The sequence below is a fragment of the Chiroxiphia lanceolata genome, chromosome 6 (assembly GCF_009829145.1).
Source record: "Chiroxiphia lanceolata isolate bChiLan1 chromosome 6, bChiLan1.pri, whole genome shotgun sequence".
Lineage (NCBI taxonomy): Eukaryota > Metazoa > Chordata > Aves > Passeriformes > Pipridae > Chiroxiphia > Chiroxiphia lanceolata.
Genome location: NC_045642.1, coordinates 64,471,845 through 64,491,706, shown reverse-complemented (window position 1 = coordinate 64,491,706; position 19,862 = coordinate 64,471,845). Strand labels below are relative to the sequence as shown.

Genomic DNA, 19,862 nt, shown 5'->3' with positions numbered 1-19,862 from the left:
AGGCATCGCAGCAGAATCTCCATCTTCTCCTCATTTGTGTGGTCATGGATCTAGAAACAAGTCATCCTTGTTTATCCTGTTTATTCCCATCCCTGGAAGTGTCCAAGGCCAGGCTGGACGGGGCTTGGAGCAACCTGGGCTAGTGGAAGGTGTCCCTGCCCATGGCAGGGGGTGGAATGAGATGAGCCTTAAGTCCCTTCCAGCCCAAACCATTCCACGAGTTTATTATTCCAAGTCCTTCCTTTAGCCGGGATTTTGCCCTCAGGAGCTTTGGGAAATGTAGACTCTTCAAACCCTTTCCTGTGGCAGGTGGATCCCAAGATTCACCCACCCCCAGTAGCAGCAGATGTGGCATTTAATGAAATGGCCCCTCCAGCCTTTACAACTGAGATTTGAGCTCCTTAATGGGATTTTTTTTCCCCTTGACATTAAACCAGTGATAAAACTAATTGATGATGAGATTGAGGAGGGCTGAGCTCATCAGTGCTCATGAAGAATTGCACAAGGGATGCACCAGATATTCAATTTTTTTTTCAGATTCATTCACTCCTTTGTTCAATAATGATTTTGGAAAGCAAGTCTTGATGTGTAGGTTGGTTTTGGGTCTTCTGCTGAGTGGGATGTCCTGCTTTGGGCTCTCTGTGAGCACTAATCAGTGCTGGATCCAGCTCCTGGAGCAACTGGAGCTACACTTGGCCTGTATCCACACGGCTTTTTCCCTGTGGGATTGGCAACATTCCTCATGAAAGGATCATGGAATGATTTGGGTTGGAAGGGACCTTAAAGCCCATCTAGTTCCAACCTCCTCTTCAAGGTACCTCCTGCCCCTCAGTGTACTTTTTACAGCAGAAAAACAAACAAACAAACAAGAGTCAGTTATTCATTAAATAAATACTCTGACAAAGGTATTTTGAGGGGTTTAACAGAGAAATTAATTCCTGGGAATACTGGGAGACTGCATGGAAAGATGTCTGGAAACTCCCTTTTTCTTGTTAAGATTCGAGCAGACAAATCTTTTGTGATTTGTAACCTTTCAGAGGAAAATGTGAAAATGTCCTTTGTGTTATATATTATATAAATTTATACATTACATAAACCTGCATGGCACTAGAAACAGCCACCTTTTTAAAAGAAAATAATTCACAAGAAAATAATTCACAATAAAATGATTCACAATAAAATAATTCATGTGAAAATAATGCACGTGAAAATAAAACCTTCTCCACAGTGCTCATTCTGAGGGGAAAAAAAGGCATTTTGATATCACAGCACTGTTTTGACACCTTCAGACTATTTGTTTTGTGGATTTTTTCTTCAGAACTCGTCGTCCTTCAAAGAGTTCCAAGCAAGAACCGACTCGAAATGAGCAATTAGAAATGAACACTGATTTTTTCCTTTATTTCCTTTTTTCTATTTTTTTCCTTTCTTTCACAAAGAAATTGGAGATGATTTTGAATTTGGTCTGTTCAGATTTTTTTTTTTTTTTTGCTTTTTGTTATTTGCTTTTTTTTGTTTGCTTTTTCTTGTTATGAACCTCCCCAGTGGTGAAGGCTTTAATTTCTACCCAGTTCTACCCGGATCCATCGTTTTGATGGATTATTTTAGGATTGGGAACGTTCAGACCCCGCCCAGCAGACCCAGAACGTGCCAATAAAACATTTCCCGGCACTCAAAGTTCTTACCACTGTATTTGATGACCCGAATTGTGGAGTCCCCCTCCCCAAATCTGGTGATGGGGGTCAGTCTGACTTCGTAGGCCTCGGGCTTGATGAGCTCGGTGAGGTTGTAGGTGATCAGTTCTCCCTTCTGGATGTTTCCGTTCACGGTGATTTCCTGCTCCCACCAACGCTGCTGGCCAGCCTAAAAAACCAAAAGGAGAATTCCAATATCAGAGAGATTTGGGACAGGTTCTGTCTTCACCTCAGAAACGAGTGGAAACCACCCAGAAGGATTCGAGATACAACAAGACCAAGAATCTCCTTTAAATAACCCACCTGAGCATTTTGGGAATGAACAAATGAGACCAAAAATTGGGAATCCCTTTTATCCAGAGGCCACTCCTCCTGTCCTCAAAACTGTTGCTCAGTCCAGGTCATCCCATCAGCTTCCCCAGGGGGAATTTTCTCATTCCCAAATGTTATTCCTTCAAACTGAACAAGTTAAATGGACTCTCAGGACTTGTATCCCTATTTCTTGAAATAACCCACCTGAGCATTTCTATAGTGAACAAATGAGAACACAAATTGGGAATCTATTTTATTCCAGAGGCCACTCCTCCTGTCCACTCTCCACAGAGGTCCTGCAGCAAACCTGGCACAGCCCAGTGGCCCTGGGATGGGGTTTGGAGCGGGAAAAAAGCAGAATTAACCCAATTCATGAGCATTTTGGACACTCACCACACAGAGGCAACAAAAGTCTTTCCCTCAGGAATGTGTGGGAGCAGACACAGAGCTGTGCGACCTCAAACCACCCAGAAGGATTCGAGATACAACAAGACCAAGAACCTCCTTTAAATAACCCACCTGAGCATTTTGGGAATGAAAAAATGAGACCAAAAATCGGGAATCCCTTTTATCCAGAGGCCACTCCTCCTGTCCTCAAAACTGTTGCTCAGTCCAGGTCATCCCATCAGCTTCCCCGGGGGGAATTTTCTCATTCCCAAATGTTATTCCTTCAAACTCAACCAGTTAAATTGACTCTCAGGACTTGTATCCCTATTCCTTGAAATAACCCACCTGAGCATTTTGGTAACAAACAAATGAGATCATAAATTGGGAATCCATTTTATCCTCCTGTCCTCTCCTCGCAGAGAGGATCCTGCAGCAAACCTGGCACAGCCCAGTGGCCCTGGGATGGGGTTTGGAGCAGGAAAAAAGCAGAATTAACCCAATTCAGGAGCATTTTGGACACTCACCACACAAGGGAGACAACAAGGAATCATCACCTGGTTTGTGATGGCAACTCAAACACTCCAGAACAAGCTGGGCCATTTTTAAATACTCACTAAACCCTCCATTTCTTCAAAAATCTGCCCCTTACATTTAAAATCTTCTTGTAAAAATGTTAAATAACCTCTATGTTTCCTCTCAAAATTGCAGCTCATTCCAGGTCATCCCATCAGCTTCCTGAGGGTGAATTTTCTCTCTCCCAAATGTTATTCTTTCAAACCTGAGCAGGAAAATGGACTCTCAGGACTTGTATCCCTATTCCCTCCATCATTTTAAAACAACACTGGCCAACTGCAAAGGAAAATACGTTTTCTGGGCTGGGAAAGCCACGATTTCATGGATTGGAAGGCACCTCCTCATTAGGGTCAACGAGTTTTTGAAGGTAATCAGAGATACAGTTTGATTTCCAACCACTTTTGGTGATAAGTGAGAAAGAAATAAGTCACTAATGACCTTAATGCATAATTACCAGCAGCCCTTGTAGTCTCAAAGGTGGATGGATTTCAGGGGACAACAAAAATCAAAGCAAAAAAGTCAAAAATTGCAAAGCCTAGATTTTTTGTGGGGCTTTATAAACTTCACTTCCCGACATCCAAATGCAATTTCTTTTATTTCAGAGCCTCCTTACCAAGCAATGAAAAGAGAAAAGCAATCTAATTAAGCAGGAAAAAATAGTGTCACACTGTCTCTACCATCAGCTTTAGAGATAAGCAGAAATCATCCCCCTTTTTTGGCAGCAGAGTGACTGGGTTTTGCCAGAGTTTTGCAACATTTTTGCAATATTCCTCTGCCTAAAGTACAGGAAACAAAGGGGAAAATCATTAAATATTTACCAGCCATCCCAAGGCACCTGTACAGGTGCAGTGATGCTCAAATGAGATTTTCCACAAGGCTCATTCCACCTGTCAGGCCTCTCAACTCCTTCCCCAGGACGTGTTTCACCCGCCCAGGATGGAAAAGTTTTTATTCCAGAGCTTTAATTTGCTGCTGCAATAAAAATACCCCCTGAAATAGAACTAAATCCATCATATTTCATAGAGAAGGAACGAGCAAACTTTCCCTGCCAACTGGCCTTAGTGGGGGTTAATAATTATTAATCAATAATCCCACCTTTTGTGGGATTAAAAGTGGAAAGCTCTTTTTGGGAGATGTTTGCAGGAGTGAAAAAGCAGGAGAACCTGCCCTGCTGGGGTTGGGAACAGCACAGCTCCTCTTTGATCCCACAGACTCTGGTGTATTCAGCTGGGATGCTGCCAGTTTTAAAGGATTCAAGTGGATTCACTGATTTATATCACATTTTAGCCTTTAAAGGAGCAAAAATTGAGGAAGGTATTGATTTGAATGTGGTGTCACATTCCAGGTTGTGACTGCTCTGAGTCCCCACCTCAGAGAAGTGCACAGTGGGATCCTTCCCAGGAGCAAAATCCTGCATTTTGTGGTCAGTTGTGGAATTATGGAATCATGGAATGGTTTGGGTTGGGAGGGACCTTAAGGCCCATCCAGTGCCACCCCTGCCATGGGCAGGGACACCTTCCACTAGCCCAGGTTGCTCCAGCCTGGCCTTGGATACTTCCAGGCATCCAGGGGCAGCCACAGCTTCTCTGGGAATTCTATTCCAGGGCCTCCCCACCCTCCCAGGCAGCAATTCCATCCTAATATCTCACCTAAATTTCCCCTCTTTCAGTGGGATCCCGTTCTCCCTGGTCCTGTCACCCCAGTTCCTGCTGACCAGTCCCTCTCCAGTTCCTTGGAACCCCTTCAGACCCTGGAAGGTTTTCTGGGATCTCCACACATCCTTCTCTTCTCTCTCCCCGATTTTCCCAGCCTGTCTCCACATGACGACCGATATTAAGCTTTAAATTCACAGAGGCGGCAATATTTTGATTTTTGAAGTATTTTACACGAGTACAGAGGGGGCGAGGAGGGACAATTTCTTTATGGAACGGGTTTTCCAGGATGGAATTCCCAGCCCTGCAGGGATTTCAAAGCCCTGTGGGTGTGGCACTCGGGGACATGTGTCAATGATGGCCTTGGAAGTTGCACTTGGTGGTCTTGGAGGGCTTTTCCAACCTTAAAAATTCCATAATTCCATGAGGTCCCCAAATATCGGTGAACAATTATTCATTAAATTTTGTGATGTTTTATGGGGTTTTTTTCTGGTTTCCATGGCAAAAAAACCCCAGGAATTAGAACAGAGCTGGTGTTGGTTTCAAGGGAAATAAAAAGGTGTTGCTTCCTACGGAGAAATCCCAATATCCAGGAGTGGCTCAGGAGGCAGAAACCGAAAGGAAAAATCAAATTATTTTGCTTTCAGAACAGATAAAAAATTGGAGCTTCCCTGTGGCTCTTGTTTGGGAGGGAAGAAAAGGGGAATAATTCAAAGAGTGGCAGAATTTGATGCAAATTTATGGCTGGTTTGGGTAATTGTGAATTTTAATCCTTAATTATTGCAATTATTTGCTGAAGCCTCTCTGTTCCTGCAGTTGTTTATCCAAAGACAAGGTGGAATAGGGAATATTTGTACAGCAGCTCATTGTAAGGAATCAGAAATAATTCTGGAATCTCAGGAATTTCAGTATTTTGCCTCCTAAGCCACTCCTGGATATTGGGATTTTTCCCACATTCTTTTTTTCCCTTGCAGGAAAACACCAGCTCTGTCCTAATTCCTATTTTTTTTGCCATGGAAGTCAGAAAAAAACCACAAAACATCCCAAAATTGTCATTTATTTGGACAGAAAACAAACCTTTGCCTGATTTTTCAGCTCAGCTGTGGAAGAAATAAATAAATAAATCAAGGAAATATCCACCCAGTTTTCACCACATTCCATTTTCAAGCTTCTCTTTCCACCTGGAAAATAAAGTTATCCATGGAGGAATCACTCCAGGACATTCCTGAGGGAGCCTTTCCAGCACATTCCCAAATCTGGTGTGAAACACCAACAGCACCCTTGGCTGAAAAACATAAAAATAATTTAAAATAAACGTAGACTTTAAGATGAAAAATATAAAAATAATTGAAAATAAATGTAGGAATTGAGCTGAAAAGTATTAAAAATTAATTGAAAATAGATGTAGGGATAGAGCTGAAAAATATTAAAAAAAATAACTGAAAATAAATGTAGGGATAGAGCTGAAAAATACTAAAATAATCAAAAATAAATGTAGGAATTGATCTGAAAAATATGAAAAAAATTGAAAATAAATATAGGAATTGAGCTGAAAAATATGAAGAGAAACTAAAATAAATGTAGGAATTGAGCTGAAAAATAGTAAAATAATCGAAAATAAATATAAGAATTGAGTTGAAACACATGAAAAGAAATTAAAATAAATGTAGGAATTGAGCTGAAAAATATGAAAACAATTGAAAATAAATGTAGGAATTGAGCTGAAAAAATATGAAGAGAAATTAAAATAAATACAGAAAATGAGCTGAAAAATATTGAAATAATCGAAAATAAATGTAGGAATTGATCTGAAAAAATTACTAAAATAATTGAAAATAAATATAGCAATTGAGCTGAAAAATATGATGAGAAATTAAAATAAATGTAGGAATTGAGCTGAAAAATATGAAAATAATCGGAAATAAATGTAGGAATTGAGCTGAAAATTACTAAAAGAATTGAAATTAAATGTAGGAATTGAGCTGAAAAATACTAAAAGAATTGATCTTATTAATCTGTTGACTCAGTAAAAAGGAAGGTCAGTTCTCCATGGAGTTGGAGAACTCCAGTTGGAGCTGGAGGAACAAGGATTTTCCAGCTTATTTTCAGCCCATGATTTTGAGACATAAACAGCCACACTGAAATGCCCAAGGCAGCCTAAAAATAAGATTTTTTGATTCCTGAAAGGCCTCAGGGTGGGGCAAAATCCCAGCCCCAAACTGGAGATGCTCCAAGGAGGAGACTCCCAACGCTCATGGAAGCACCAAGAACCACCCAACCCTTCCCCCTTGGAGATCTGGGGCATCGATTTTGGCTCCTTGGATGGGAAGGAGGCAAATCCTCATCCCTGAATTCCTTAAAATTCCCTGGAGAGCCTCTCCCTGACATTGAGGCCTTGCTGTTTTACACAAACCAGTCGAGAAAACCCACAAGCAAACACAACCTCAAAACATCTTCTGCACCTCAACTCATGTGGCCAGAGCTGGAATATTAAGGACTATTAAGAAATATTCTTAATATTAAGAAATATTAAGGAAGAACCAGGATCTGATGGAAAAGGAATTTTTGGAGGGGGAAAAATCCAAGCCCTTTGCCTCGAGAATTTTTTCTAATCAAAGACCCTTCGGCTCCCAAAGACAAGGATGACACACAGGGTGGGAAATTTCCTTTGAAACAACGGTTTTCCAACGCTTTGGGAGGATTTGTGGAGCGCTGGGGAAAAATGAGCTCAGTTTTTGGAGCATTTATTAAGATTGTCACGGGCCTAGAGCTGTAATTAATGGAGCAGAGCGTATCCAGGCTTAATAAATCCAGAGGCTTCACTGGGAAAACTCCTTTTTTTTTTCTTGGTTACCTTTGAATATTTAGAAATCTCTGGTCCTAAAGCTGAAAAGCAGAAAAAAAAAAAAAATGTATTTCCCTGACATGAGAGAAAAGGGGCTGTAATTGTGGCAGGATTTTATTGCAGCAGAAAACCCTTGTGCTGTCAAATGAAAGGGGATTTATTCCCTTCCTCCTGCTGAGAAACACTGTGTTCTCTTAAAGACTGGGAAATATAGATTTCTGGAGCTGTTAATCCCATGGGATGATTAAACATTGATTGCTGTATGCACAGATATGTTTATAAAAAATAAACCCCCTCAGTCCATTGTGCTTGGCCTATTGATCAACCACAAATTTCTTCATTGACTCAACAAGTTGGACAAGCTTCTCTTTAATTAATGACAACTGAATGCAGTGCAAATTAATCCACTGGATGCTCCTGTAAAGAAACCTGTGACAGTGTTTAAAGTCATTTCTTTTCCAGTTTATAACAACAACAATCGATTTTCCTTAAGAAAATCGGTTTTCTTTTGAGGTTTTATATATAAAAAAGGACTGTTCAGTTCCTGGGAAAATGTTCCATTTGTATATCGAAGAGGGAGAACTCCCAGGGAGTGTTTGCCTTGTTTCTGCTCTTCTTTCCCAGTTTTGACTGGCAACATAATCAGAGTTATCCATTTGGATAACTCCGTTTGGAACATAAATCTCATCGGGTGGGTGGCTCCTGTGTCATCTTCGTTTCAAACCAGAGTTACAGCCCTGAAATGACTCACAGTGACAAATATCTGTAATTTAGGCAAAACCAACAAGCTCAGCTGCAGAGCCCCGTGTGCCACACTCACCACCAGCTCCTGTGCTGCTGTGCCTCGGGTGCTGCTGCTCTTAGTGGCATAAAATCACAGAATCGTGGAATTCCTGGAGTTGGAAGGACCCACAAAGGTCAAAGCCCAGTCCTGGACCTGCCCAGACAGCCCAACAATCCCCCCCTGTGCCCCAGAGGATCATCCAAACCCTCCTGGAGCTCTGGCAGCCTTGGGGCCGTGCCCACTGCCCTGGGGAGCCTGGGCAGTGCCAACCACCCTCTGGGGGAAGAACCTTGTGCTGAGATCCAACCTGACCCTGCCCTGGCACAGCTCCAGCCCTTCCCTGCATCCCCTGGTCACCCCAGAGCAGAGCTCAGTGCCTGCCCCTCCTCTGCCCCTCAGGGGGATGCTGAAGACCACAATGAGGTCTCCCCTCAGTCTCCTCCAGCTGAACAAACCAAGTGACCTCATGAGGCTTCCCCTCATAGAATCACAGAATCAGCTGGGTTGGAAGGGACCTCCGAGATCATCCAGTCCAACCCTTGATCCAACCCCGCCGTGGTTCCCAGCCCATGGCACTGATGCCACATCCAGTCTGTCCTTAAACACCTCCAGGGATGGAGAATCCACCCCTTCCCTGGGCAGCCCATTCTAATGGCTGAGCACCCTCTCTGCAAAGAAATTCTTCCTAATCTCCAACCTAACCCTCCCCTGGCACAGCTGAAGCCCGAGCCCTCTTGTCTTGCTGAGAGTTGCCTGGGAAAAGAGACCAACCCCCCCCGGCTCCCCCCTCCTGTCAGGGAGTTGCAGAGAGTGAGGAGGTCTCCCCTGAGCCTCCTCTTCTCCAGGCTGAGCCCCCCCAGCTCCCTCAGCCTCTCCTCCCAGCACTTGTGCTCCAGTCCCTTCCCCAGCCTCGTTGTTCTCCTCTGCACCTGCTCCAGCCCCTCCATGTCCTTCCTGAGCTGAGGGCCCAGAGCTGGACACAGCACTCCAGGGGTGGCCTCAGCAGCGCCGAGTCCAGGGCAGGAATCACTTCCCTGGCCCTGTTGGCCACCCTGTTCCTGAGCCAGGCCAGGATCCATTGGCCCTCTTGTCCCCCTGGGCACACTCTGGCTCCTGTTCAGCTCCCTGTCCATCCCCACTCCCAGCTCCCTTCCTGCCTGGCTGCTCTCCAGCCCCTCTGGCCCAGCCTGGAGCTGCCGGGGGTTGTTGTGGCCAAAGGGCAGGACCCGGCCCTTGGCCTGGTTGAACCTCATCCCCTTGGAATCAGCCCATGGATCCAGCCTGTGCAGGTCCCTCTGCAGAGCCCTCCTGCCTTCCAGCTGATGGACACTCCCCCCCAGCTTGGTGTCATCTGCAAATTTGCTGATGGTTCACTCGATCCCCTCATCTAAATCACCAATAAAGACATTAAACAGGACTGGGCCCAGCACTGATCCCTGGGGACACCACTGGTGATGGATCCCACCTGGATGCAGCTCCATCCCCACCACTCTCTGGGCCCGGCCATCAGCCAGTTCCTAACCCAGCACACAGTGCTCTTCTGATCTGATATTTTCCCACCCAGCCAGTGGAAGTGCCAAACCCTCACCTATCCTTCCATGCTGGGCTGGTTCCTGCTCTGCTCTCCTGCGGTTCTGGGCACCAGCTGCTGTGGAGCCAACAGGGACCAAGAGGGCAAACCCAGATTGGGCACTTTGGGAGGTTTGACTGCTCAGGGACAGACTGAGCCCAAGTGTCCCACGTGGGTTGGTCTCTTCTCCCAGGGACCAAGGGACAGGACAAGAGGAAAAGCCCATGAGGAAATGGTCACCAGCTGTGCCAGGGGAGGGTTAGGTTGGATATTAGGAAATATTTGTTCACAGAAAGGGTTGGAAAGCACTGGGAGGGGCTGCCCGGGGCAGGGGTGGAGTCCTCATCCCTGGTGGGATTTAAAAGCCCTGTGGATGTGGCATTTGGGGACATGTGGGACTTGGGGACTCTCTGAGGGACAGGGAAGGATTGTTGGGGTGTCCTGGGCAGGGCCAGGGGTTGGACTGGATGGTCCCTGTGGGATTCCAACTCCGGATATTCCATGATTCTGTGGTTTGGCAGCTGCATGTTAAACCTCTTCCCTTCTTTTCTGCCTGGAAAACAGTCTAAAACCCATTCAACAATGGGCATAATCTTTCTCAATTAGCCAATTCCTAATCCATCAGAACAATCCCAGGCATGTAATTGACTTTTTTTCTTGCAGCATTAAATTAACAATCCTCCTGTATTTGTTCCTACCATTAATTACATTATTTTGTATTTACCATGTTGTGTAATTGGCTTTCTGTGATACAAAGAAAACCACACATAAAAAAAATAAATTCCCTTTTTCCCACCCTTTTTAAAAAAAAACCCTAAAAATCCCCTAAAAAGCCTTTAGTAATTAGGAACTTTGAGTCCAAAGATGAAGAATGTTATAGAAACAGTTTTTATGGGCTACAAATTGACAGATGAGTGATTCAGAACAGGAACATCTGTCCATGATCCAAATTTACTGTCTGGTATTTAAAGAGGAAAGAGACAGTAACACTTCAGGGAAAGTTGCCATGAGAAAGATCCAACAATTAAGTCCTCTTTAAACACATAAAACAGCTCAGGTTTTCAAGGCAGAGAGAAAATGTTAACCTAGAGAAAGGGATCCCTTTTTGAGAGCAAAATCCAAATAGAACACAAATATCTGCTAAAACCTGGTGAACTGGAAGATAAAACACACTGCCCTCTGTTTCTCCACACAAATGGAGGATGATAAAAACATCTTGGAAGTTGTGTATTAGAGCACTTCAGTCCATTTGTTAAGTAAATGGTCATTTAGGATATTTCAGAGCTGGATATTCAGGTCATTTCGGATATTTCAGAGCTGGAAGGTTGTTGTGGTTTGTTTGCTTTTAGCAAATTTAAAGGTGGGGGCAAAGAGGGCCTGGAGGGACTGTAAAGGGGGAATGGCTTCCCACTGCCAGAGGGCAGGGAGAGATGGGAGATTGGGAAGGAATTCCTGGATGGCAGGGTAATGAAGGACTGAAATGGGTTTCCCAGAGAAGTTGTGGCTGCCCCTGGATCCCTGGAAGTGTCCAAGGCCAGGCTGGAGCAACCTGGGCTAGTGGAAGGTGTCCCTGCCCATGACAGGGGGTGGCACTAGATGGGCTTTAAAGATCCCTTCCAACCCAAACCATCCTGTGATTCTGTGATTCTTTAATCAGAAAGGCAATAAAATTTATCCCCACTCACTTTATCCTTTATGGTACGGAGAGAAAATTCACTTTACAGGCTGGAGGCCCCCACTCCAGGCTGCTGCCACACGGGAATCGCTGGGATCGCTTATTAGAAATAAAGCCGAGCGTGGCTTTGGTGGAAGACAAACTATGGGAAGGAAACACCTCCATGAGGGCACCAGAGCTGGTTGGAGCAGCTGCAGGTGTGGAGCTGCCCCTGCATCTCCAGGGAAAGCCACTGCTCCTCCCACCTGGGAGCTGCTGTGGGAAAGCACAAAGATGTTCACGGCTTCCAGCGAGGGAAGAGCTTGAAGGGCAGGTCCAAAAAGTGGGTTTGTCCCGGGTGGATAAACTTTCAGGAGTGTAGGAACACTTTGAGGGTCATAAGGGTTTTGAAAACATACCATTGGAACAAGGTGCCCAGGGAAGAGGTGGAATTGTCATCCTGGAAGAGTTCAAAAACACGTGGATGTGACACTTGGGGACACGGGGCAGTGGTGGGTTTGGTAGCGCTGGGGGAACGGTGGGACTGGATGATCTTAGAGGGTTTTTCCAACCTAAATGATTCTGTGATGGAATGTTTAATGAAAGCAGCTCCTGGAGCGTTGGAGTCTCCAAAGGCTGACCAGGGAACACCCACAAGGATGGTTTGAAATGCAAAACCATGGGAAGAATTGGGTCACTCATTTCAAAGCCAAAGCCAAAGCTGGAATAAATCACTGTCAGATTATTCTTCAGAGGGCTATTAATGAGATGGAAACACGTTCCTTAGGAGCAGACAATGTCTTGGCAGAGCTCAGTACCTTCAGAAGGAAGCACAGGGTGACCAAATCCAGGCATTTCTCCACGAGGAAAGACACACAAGGTTGTCCTCATCCGAAGGCTGAGCAGCAGAGTTACAAATGAACAGCTGCAGTGACCCTGAGAAATGGAAATTCCCTGTGCTCCACACCTCCTTTTCCATAAATCCTGCATCCAGGAGGATTCATAGTCTCCTGAGTGACACTTGTGATTCAGAACAGGTGTTCTGATGGGGTCACATGGGCAGGTTTTATTGCTGATGGTTTTGACTGCACCTCATTCCACCACTTCAATCAAAAGAGCAAATGCCAGTCTGCTGTTAGTGACAGATGGGTGAGGGCCCCCCAGCTCCCTCGACTCCCAGAGTTCACAAGATCTCAAAGATAAGCCCAGGAGCTGGACTGATGATCCTTGGGGGTCCCTCCAGCTCAGGATATTCTATGATTCTCTAGGAGGCTGCACCTCTCACTGACCATATTTCCCATTTTTTGCTCCCAGCCCCTGCCAGAACATCCCACTTCCACCTCCCCCTCTCCAGGGAAATCTGTGCTGCTCCAGCACCAAAGAAACCTGAGCAGCACAAAAAACTCCTGTTTTCTGGTTGTCATGTGGAGAAAATCAGAGAGAGAGAAGAGAAGGATGTGTGGAGATCCCAGAAAACTTTCCAGGGTCTGAAGGGGTTCCAAGGAACTGGAGAGGGACTGGTCAGCAGGAACTGGGGTGACAGGACCAGGGAGAATGGGATCCCACTGAAAGAGGGGAAATTTAGATGAGATATTAGGATGGAATTCCTGTCTGGGAGGGTGGGGAGGCCCTGGAATAGAATTCCCAGAGAAGCTGTGGCTGCCCCTGGATCCCTGGAAGTGTCCAAGGCCAGGTTGGAGCAACCTGGGCTAGTGGAAGGTGTCCCTACCCATGGCAGGGGTGGCACTGGATGGGCCTTAAGATCCCTCCCAACCCAAACCATTCCATGATTCTATAATTCCACAACTGACCACAAAATGCAGGATTTTGCTCCTGGGAAGGATCCCACTGTGCACTTCTCTGAGGTGGGGACTCAGAGCAGTCACAACCTAGAATGTGACACCACATTCAAATCAATACCTTCCTCAATTTTTGCTCCTTTAAAGGCTAAAATGTGACATAAATCAATGAATCCACTTGAATCCTTTAAAACTGGCTGCATCCCAGCTGAATACACCAGAGTCTGTGGGATCAAAGAGGAGCTGTGCTGTTCCCAATCCCAGCGGGGCAGGTTCTCCTGCTTTTTCACTCCTGCAAACATCTCCCAAAAAGAGCTTTCCACTTTTCATCCCACAAAAGGTGGGATTATTAATTATTAACCCCCACGAAGGCCAGTTGGCAGGGAAAGTTTGCTCGTTCCTTCTCGGTGATGGGTCAAATTCCAAGTTCACCCTTTGGGCAACTCTGACACTCCTCTGGGGCACAGGGGGGGACTCTTGGGGCTGGGCCTGTGCAGGGCTCAGGGTTGGACTGGATGGTCCTTGGGGGTCCCTTCCACCTCAGGAGATTCTGGGATTCTGTGACATCAAGCTTAAATTTCTTGGTTTCTGGTTTATCTGCAACGGCCACAACCTGATTTTTATCAGAGGCAGAATTAGCAACGTGGCCTCAAGATTGATTTCCTCAGTTTAAATCAAGCACTTCACACCTACACCAACAACTCTATTTCCATGATCAAGAACTCATCCATCCCAAGCCACATCCCATATTCCAGTGGTGGCTCCTCCATCCCACGAAGCTCCAACTGATCTCCAACCACAGGCAGGGCACTGAACTACTTCATTCTCCTGAGATTTCTAAAAGCTGTTCACAAATGGCCATATTTTTTCATCCCAAATCATTCCAGAGTGACAAATTAATGGCAGGGGTTGCAATCAGGGTGACAAGCCCCAGGCCTTTTTTTAGCTGGAGCTTTGCTGCTCACTCAATGCCAGGGGCGAGGGAGGGTTGTCTTGGGAAATGAGCTGGAAAAACAAGGCTGCATTTTAAACAACCTGCAGGAGGCTCTGCAGGAACAGATCAGGGGGTAAAAACACCGCCAGACGAGCTCATGATGCCAAAATGCATTTCCAAGGAGAGCAAATATTCCGATTTTACTTTGTTTTTTAATTAAGGAAGAGTTTTGGCAATAAATAACAGCCCAGCTGTCAGATCTGACCATTCCAATGGAGCCTTTCTTTAATCCCAAAGAAAACCGGGGAAGGAAATGGCCACTGGATGTTTAATGAAGTCCTCCAAATGGGAATGGGAGGGTTTCAATCAGCTCAGAGCCACAGATGCACTGCAGCAGGGGGCTCGTTGGCTCAGGGAAAGGCAGAGTGGTTTGGATTCCATGGAAACATCTGCGCTGTCAGGGAATAAAGAATTCCCCAGCAGGAAAAGAACAGAGAGATTTGTCCATGGGAATAAATCACTCTCGTCCCAACAATTTATAATATTGGTAACATGTTTTTGGATGTTCTGAACATACACTGATTGTATGTTCTGGCACAGCGCCATCATCCCTCACCTTGGAGCAAAAACACCTGGGTTTAAGGAATTGCCAACAGAATTCCATTTTTACAAGGTAAACTCCCTTTCCCAAGGCCCACTAGGAGTGAATATTTCTCACCTTCCTCTTTGCTTCGGTTTTATAAAGTGATCTCAGAGGAATGCAGGGAAAAGAAGTTCATTCCAGCCCCTGGAATTAAGGCCTGGATGTGTCCCGCTGACACAGAACCCAACAGAACCACCCCCAGAACAGGTTTGGAATGGGAGAGATGGAAGAAGATGCATTTCTACTGCTCAAGTTTATCCCCAAATCCTGATATATTTTAACAGGGTACTTGGATTTAATTTATTTATGAGTCTTAGGCATTGATGCTCCTCAATAACTTCACTAAGGAGGACGAATCCTTCACCAGAAAGAAGTTTCTGTAACACTCAAAGGCCTCTGAAATTTATATTTATCCTGTATTTACACAACCAGACACACAACTCTTACTTGTCAGGCACCTGCCTGAGGACAAAGGCCATAATTTTTATGCAGCTCTTAAATTTTAAAAAAGTTTTATTCCTCTGTTTCTCTTCTAGTTTTCATTTTTGCACATCCTTGAATATTTCTGAACAGCACCGTGACATCCTATTAAATCAGCACTGACAAGAAAACCTTTGCTGTCATCTATGGATTTCTTTTTTTTTTTTAAACAGTCTGGTTTTAATTTATGAAATTATGGAAATATAGAATGGTTTGGGTTTGGGAGGGACCTTAAAGCTCATCTTATCCCAACTCTTTTCCACAGGTAGGGACACCTTCCACTAGCCCAGGTTGCTCCAACTTGGCCTTGAACAATTCCAGGGATCCAGGGGCAGCCACAGCTTCTCTGGGAATTCTATTCCAGGGCCTCCCCACCCTCCTAGGGAAAAATTTCTCTTCCATATCTGACCTGAATTTCAGTTTTGTATCAAGAACAAGGAGTAATGGAAAGCACTTCAAGGCAATCATATTTTTCATTTAAACCTGAGTTCTGAGCAGCATCCTGATCCTGCTTCCTGCTGTTCTCATCCATTGGATAACTGCAGAGCAGCAGGGGGAAAAATCCCTCAGCAGACACACATCCCACCTTCCCTGCTCCTCTCTGCTGCTGCTGGAAGTGGAGCACGTGTTTATCCAGCCCCTTTATTGAGGGCTGACCACAGGTTGCTCCCTGAAGGAACCGAAAAAAAAAAGGTGGAGAGGGACTTGGGACAAGGACCTGGAGGGAAAGGACACAGGGAATAGCTTCCCACTGGAAAAGGGGAGATTTAGGGTGGGATACCAAGGCTGAGGAATGATTTGCAAAGGAGGAAGCTGAGGGTTGGGATGTGAGATTTGGAGCCAAGTCTTTTAATTGCCAGTTAAAAATGGTTCTAGCCTGGGGATGGATGAGGCAAATGTTTACATAGAATTCTGAAAGTTGAATTTCTACTGATTATGTCTTAAGGAATTCAGAGCTATAAAGGTTTAAATCCTGTGGAGCCAGACTGGGAGAGCTGGGGGGGTTCCCCTGGAGAAGAGAAGGTTCCAGGGAAGCTGAGAGCCCCTTGCAGGGCCTAAAGGGGCTCCAGGAGAGCTGGAGAGGGACTGGGGACAAGGCATGGAGGGACAGGACACAGGGAATGGCTTCCCACTGCCAGAGGGCAGGGAGAGATGGGAGATTGGGAAGGAATTCCTGTCTGGGAGGGCGGGGAGGCCCTGGAATAGAATTCCCAGAGAAGCTGTGGCTGCCCCTGGATCCCTGGAAGTGTCCAAGGCCAGGTTGGAGCAACCTGGGCTACTGGAAGGTGTCCCTGCCCATGGGAGGGGGTGGCACTGGATGATCCTTAAAATCCCTTCCAACCCAAACCATTCTGATCCCCAGAATGATCCCAGGACCCTCTTTGCCTGCTGCCCCCATGAGATCTGACCCCAGTGAAGAACTGGGGTTAGAAATCACATTTAGGACATTCTTGTGTGTCTTTAAGAAACCTCTGAATAAGACTCTTAATAAATCAGTAATGAAATAGCAGGATTTTACACTTACATAACATAAATCAAACCCAGGCAGTCCCAGCAGGCAATAATTTCTTGGATCAAATGAATATGTAAGATTTTGCCTGCAAATTTCTTTTGTGAAGAAAAGCAGTTTAGATTGACTGTCTACATCTCGTGGTAATGGGAAGGGGCAGAGCTCTGCCTGGGATTTGTTCTGTTCACATCCCTAGAAATTACAGCCGAAAGTCCCCAAAATGAGAATGGGAACACACCCAGAATAGGGTTTGGGATGGAAGGGACCTTTAAAGCCCATCTTATTCCAAACACTTCCATGGGCAGGGACACCTTCCACCAGCCCAGGTGGCTCCAACCTGGCCTTGGACACTTCCAGGGATCCAGAGGCAGCCATAGCTTCTCTGGGAATTCTATTCCAGGGCCTTCCCACCCTCCCAGACAGGAATTCCTTCCCAATATACCACTCAAATCTCCCCTTTTCCAGTTTGAAGCCATTCCCTGTGTGCTGTCCCTCCATCTCTTGTCCCCAGTCCCTCTCCAGCTCTCCTGGAGCCCCTTTAGGCCCTGCAAGGAGCTCTCAGCTCTCCCTGGAGCCTTCTCTTCTCCAGGGGAACCCCCCCAGCTCTCCCAGTCTGGCTCCACAGGATTTAAACCTTTATAGCTCTGAATTCCTTAAGACATAATCAGTAGAAATTCAACTTTCAGAATTCTATGTAAACATTTGCCTCATCCATCCCCAGGCTGGAACCATTTTTAACTGGCAATTAAAAGACTTGGCTCCAAATCTCACATCCCAACCCTCAGCTTCCTTTCCTTTGCAAATCATTCCTCAGCCTTGGGAAGGACGAGCACAGGAGGCTGCAAACTGGAAATTGTAAAACCAGCACCCTTTCTGCTCTAATTCAATTTGCCAAACCCAGGGGAATCAATAAGAGACGTGTCTTTGCATGTCACACTCATTTCCTTTTTTTTTTTTGACCAAACTCTGCCTGTCTCATTCACAGGTGCAGATGGAACAGGAGGAAAGCAAGGCCCTTTTTTAGATTTCCACAATAAATGCACACAGGGAGATCTTTGGGACAGATAATATAACATAGATTCAAATCTTTCAGGGGAACAACATCAGAAATATTCCAGTGTACATGTGGACTTCAAACTCTCTCTCTCTTCCTGCCCTGAAATGAACTGCTCCAGACGTGGGGAATTATTTTGGCTGCTTCTGAATACGATTTATACACGTTTTTGATGTGCAGATATTTTACATGGAAATGGATATTTTACGTGGAAAGGGATATTTTACGTGGAAAGGGATATTTTACAGGGAAATGGATATTTTTTTCCCAATGCAAATTCCATTCCAAAGAGCTTACAAACATCTCTCCCTTTGCAGGAGGTTAGGGATGGCCACCCCCTGATCCTGATGGAAGGAACATCTGCAGAATTCTTGCCCATCAGGTGAGGTCTTAAATGTACTAAAATAAGGACATTCCTCACAAGTTACTTCAAATTTCCTTTCCTCTGTTTCCATTTTCACTCCACAGGCAGGAAAATGACCCTTCTCTGCCCTCAGGATTCCCTCCTCACCTGAGAGGACCTTCCTTCTCCCTCTTTGACCTTCTTGGCTCCCCTGATATGTCATTAAACCAAGCTCCACTTTTTTCTCAAATAACTTTTCTGACATTTTCTGTGACAGTTTCTTTTAAATTCTCCTCACCCAGTGCTTAAAATACCTTAAAATCTCCTTAACTAATGCTTAAAAACCTAAATTTTCCCTGTGTCCTGCTTTCCCACCATTCCATCCTCCTCTGAGAGGTGTTTATTGTAACTCCAGTGACAAAGCAGGTGATATGGAGCAGGATCTGACAGGAATGTTCTGGTGGTTCATCCGAGGTGGAATCTGGGAGCCCTGTTCCAGGAATGTAAAGAAAATCAAGGAAAGCCCCAGAGAAAGAGGGTTTAAGAGAGATGTGGTCCCACAGAGCCATGAAATCCTCTGGGTTGCTGAGGTTTAGGTGGGATATTGGGAAGGAATTCCTGGCTGGGAGGGTGGGGAGGCCCTGGAATAGAATTCCCAGAGAAGCTGTGGCTGCCCCTGGATCCCTGGAAGTGTCCAAGGCCAGGTTGGAGCAACCTGGAATAGTGGGAGGTGTCCCTGACCATGGCAGGGGTTGGCACTGGATGGGCTTTGAGGTCCCTCCCAACCCAAACCAATCTGGCATTCCATGGAAATTCAACAACTCTAAACCTGCTACCTGGATTCTGTTTGAAGAAGCAACACTGCACAGGTCAGGGAGAGATTTAAGCATCCTTAATCCAACAGAAATTTAGGGATCAGAGAAAGGGAATGGTGTGGATGGAACAAGGAGCAGATCCCAATACACTGGTAGTGTTTGCAGGGCATTAAAAGGTTAAAACAAAGATTAAGAGCAGCTGATTTTTCCAGCTCAGAACTCCATTCCCACCTGGAAAACACAGAATAATAGCAGCTGATTTTTCCAGCTATTTCCACCCTATTCCCACCTGGAAAACCTCCTGTCCTCTTTCTGCCACTCCCAAAAGATGCTCATCCCAATCCTGTGGCTCCCAAAAACCACCAAACCCCAGTCAAAAATACCAAGCCAAATAATTACCCAGCACAAACAGTCTGCTGGGAGGGTGTAAAGAAAAACAAGGATTTTAATTATGGTCCTTTTTCCAGGGGGAATTCCTGCACTAACGTGTGTCCAAATGGATCACTGGGTTCCAAATCACCCCCTGGTTTGAAACGTGGCCTCAGAGACACGAAAGGGGAATATTTTGATGAGCCTGACATGGAGCGTTGTCAAGGAAATTAGAGCAAAGTAACTCCAGTTAATTATATAAATAGATAATTAAAATTAAATTAAAATTAAATTAAAATTAAGCAGGGGGGAAAAAAAATAAAAAAGCAGCTAAAAAAAAAATCCTAATGCAATTAATTTCATTATATATTCTCTGACTTGGGTGAATTCTCCTCGTAATTCCCTAATTCCTCTTGGGGCCGGGGAATCACAGCCCTTGTTTGTGCC

At 45.2% G+C, this 19,862-nt stretch overlaps 1 protein-coding gene across 1 annotated transcript in view; it reads right to left on the bottom strand.

The window, feature by feature from the left end:
* Positions 1-19,862, bottom strand: part of LOC116788123 (MAM domain-containing glycosylphosphatidylinositol anchor protein 2) — a 159,874-nt gene that overhangs the window by 30,910 nt on the left and 109,102 nt on the right. The window contains exon 8 of the mRNA XM_032690549.1: positions 1,683-1,860. Coding sequence (XP_032546440.1) covers positions 1,683-1,860 — 178 coding nt within the window. The remainder of the gene's footprint in view (positions 1-1,682; positions 1,861-19,862) is intronic.